The sequence below is a fragment of the Nematolebias whitei genome, chromosome 12 (assembly GCF_014905685.2).
Source record: "Nematolebias whitei isolate Nwh7 chromosome 12, NemWhi1, whole genome shotgun sequence".
Classification (NCBI taxonomy): Eukaryota; Metazoa; Chordata; class Actinopteri; order Cyprinodontiformes; family Rivulidae; genus Nematolebias; species Nematolebias whitei.
Genome location: NC_056509.1, coordinates 4765074 through 4768017, shown reverse-complemented (window position 1 = coordinate 4768017; position 2944 = coordinate 4765074). Strand labels below are relative to the sequence as shown.

The following is a 2944-nucleotide window of genomic DNA, read 5'->3' as shown; positions in this document are numbered from 1 at the left end:
TCATCTGGAAACCACACATGAGATATGTTCAAAGTAAAGTCTCAAGAAATATCACCCTCTTAAACAAAGTCAAGTTGGTCATAGAACAAAAAGCATTACATGTACTCTACTGTGCGCTAATCTGACCTTATTTAAAATACTGTGCAGAAATCTGGGGCAATAATTACAAAACTACACTAAATTTGAGGAAAGGAATTGTTTTGTAAACTTCAAAAGATGGCAGTAGTGCAACATTGATGGATGCAAGCTGCCGTTAAAAACCAACGAAGAAAAATAAGAAGAAACGGTTTGGACCTTGCGACTTTCCGTTTGACGTCATTGTGTTGACGTGTGATTCTGAGTGTAGCTAGCTAACACCAAACTTCTGCAGCCGGCTTGTCACGGCTCTCTGCACTCACAGGCTGCAGTGATGGCTGCTGACTGGGAGGAGATACGGCGACTCGCTGCTGACTTCCAGAGGGCTCAGTTCACCGACACCGTGCAAAGGTGAGAGCCTGTTAGCATCAGAGCTAACATCGGCTAACTAACTGTTTATTAAAGGAGACGTGTTTACCTGTTAGCATCAGAGCTAACATCAGCTAACTAACTGTTTATTAAAGGAGACGTGTTTACCTGTTAGCATCAGAGCTAACATCAGCTAACTAACTGTGTTTATTAGGAGACATGTTTGTTAAAAGCATTCTCTCTGTGGTAGCAGCTGTTTGAGCACCGACCAGTCTCAGACCCCACCTCTGTAACTGTTTCCACTTCTTTACTTACAGGTTGTCCGAGAGGAACTGCATAGAAATAATCACCAGACTGGTTGGAGACAAGAAGCTAGATGTGGTGCACACGCTGGATGGGAAGGAGTACATCACTCCAGCACAGATCAGCAGGGAAATCCGAGATGAACTTTACGTCCACGGAGGTCTGTTCAACAACACAGCAGTGAACCTCAGCTAACGTCCTCTTCATGAGTCTTAAAACAGACGTCATATTATTAATCAGAAGTTAGTTTCTTTTAGAAATCACATGAAAGGGTGCTAAGAGATGCTGTGGTTCTTAAAGGAAGTCAGGTGAGATGGATAAAAGGACCAGAGGGTTGTTGTGACCTTTGACCTTTTGTGTGGAGTATGCTGGGATATGGATAAGCCACTGTGGATCCCCCTTATAAAAAGCAAAGAAGATTATCCAAACCCTAAAACAATAAAACTAATAGTAAAGCTTGAAAGAGTTTACGTCCCTTGTCACATTTAATGCCAGAGTCACATCTGGAAGATACCACAAGATGTCCTTGCTCAGTGTGTTGTGAATGACTCTCAGCTAACGATAGCAGGTGAAGCCTCATGAAGAAAACAAACATGCATGTTAGCTGCCTTCAGGCCCAGGCCTTCATTGCAAAAGAGATCTGTGATCTCAGTGGGTTTTGCCTGGTTAAATAAAGGTTAATAAATAAAATAATTAAGCAGTGTGGCTTTTATTAAAATTGTGCCGAAAAAGATTCAAAGTGGCAAGGATGGCACAGTTAAAGCTGTTGCCTCTCAGCGCCAAAGTCGCTGGTTCAAATCCCAACCTGGGACCTTTCTGGGTGGAGTTTGCATGTTCTCTCTGTGCATGTGTGGGTTTTCTCCAGTAACTCCAGATTCCTCCCACAGACCAAAAACATGCATGTTAGACTGATGCTAACTCTGAGTTGTCCCTAGGTGAGAGATAGAGTGAATGGTTGTTTGTCTCCATGTGTCCCTGTGATGGACTGGAGACCTGTGCAGGGTGTCTCCCGTCTCTTACACAGGGATTGCTGGACATGGGCACCAGTGACCCCTGTGAACCAAAAAGGAAGATGTGGGTAAAGATGATGGATGGATGGATGGATGGATGGATGATTCAAAGCTTCAAGACTTCAGTGATGGAGACTTCTGGTAGACAACAGGAACCATAACAACCTCATGAGCGCGACTGAACCTCTGACTATTTCAATACCATGTCAGCAAATAAAAAGACTGGTCAGTTATTTTCTTTGTTCATTTGTACAAAATGATTATTTCTCATTAAACATTAAAGATAAAAAAATATAATAAATATTAAATTATATATCCATCCATTATCTTTTACCCGCTTCTTCCTTTTTGCGGCTTCAGGGTCACAGGTGTCCATGTCCAGCCATCACTGTGCAAGAGACGGGAGATACCCTGGACAGGTCTCCAGTTCATCACAGAGACACCTGGAGACAAAGGAGACAAACAACCATTCACTTTCACCTAAGGACAGTTTAGAGTTACCAGTCAGCCTAACATGCATGTTTTTGGTCTTTGGGAGGAAACCGGAGTACCTGGAGAAAACCCACGCATGCACGGAGAGAACATGCAAACTCCACCCAGAAAGGCCCCCGGACCGGGATTTGAACCGGTGACCTGCTTGCTGAGAGGCAGCAGCTTTACCAACTGCACCACAGTGCTGTCCATCTATTTTTTTTTTAGCATGGATGATGTTACTGCTGAAAGTATGCAGAGCACACCCATTTCTAAAGAAAATATAATTCAGTTCTTTTACCATACCATTTTATTTATAGAGCACTCAAAACAGCGACAAGGCCAACCAAAGTGCTGTACAGACAAAACAACAGGCAACACACAAAGCAAAATACAAAATGAAGTAAATCAGAATATAGACATAAAAACGACGCAGATAATGACGACAAACCAGTGTGGAGCATACAGGATCAAAACACAGATCATATGGTGTTGAATGCTACTGAATAGTAGTGAGTTTTTAAACGAGACTTGAAAACCGAGAGGGAGGGGGCCTGTCTGACAAGCAGAGGTAACTCGTTCCAAAGTCTTGGTCCTGCTACAGAGAAGGCCCTGTCACCTCTGCACTTAAGACGAGTTCCAGGAACTGTGAGGAGCAACTGGTCCGCTGACCTCAGGGAACATGGTGGGACGTATGGTTGTAGCAGATCAGAGAG

The 2944-nt window shown here is 43.4% G+C and overlaps 1 protein-coding gene across 1 annotated transcript in view; it reads left to right on the top strand.

Annotated features, from left to right (window-relative positions):
- Positions 1-323: 323 nt before the first annotated feature.
- Positions 324-2944, top strand: part of ufl1 (UFM1-specific ligase 1) — a gene marked incomplete at its 3' end in the record, with an annotated part of 72289 nt that continues 69668 nt past the window's right edge. The window contains 2 exon segments of the mRNA XM_037685249.1: positions 324-486; positions 762-907. Coding sequence (XP_037541177.1) covers positions 410-486; positions 762-907 — 223 coding nt within the window.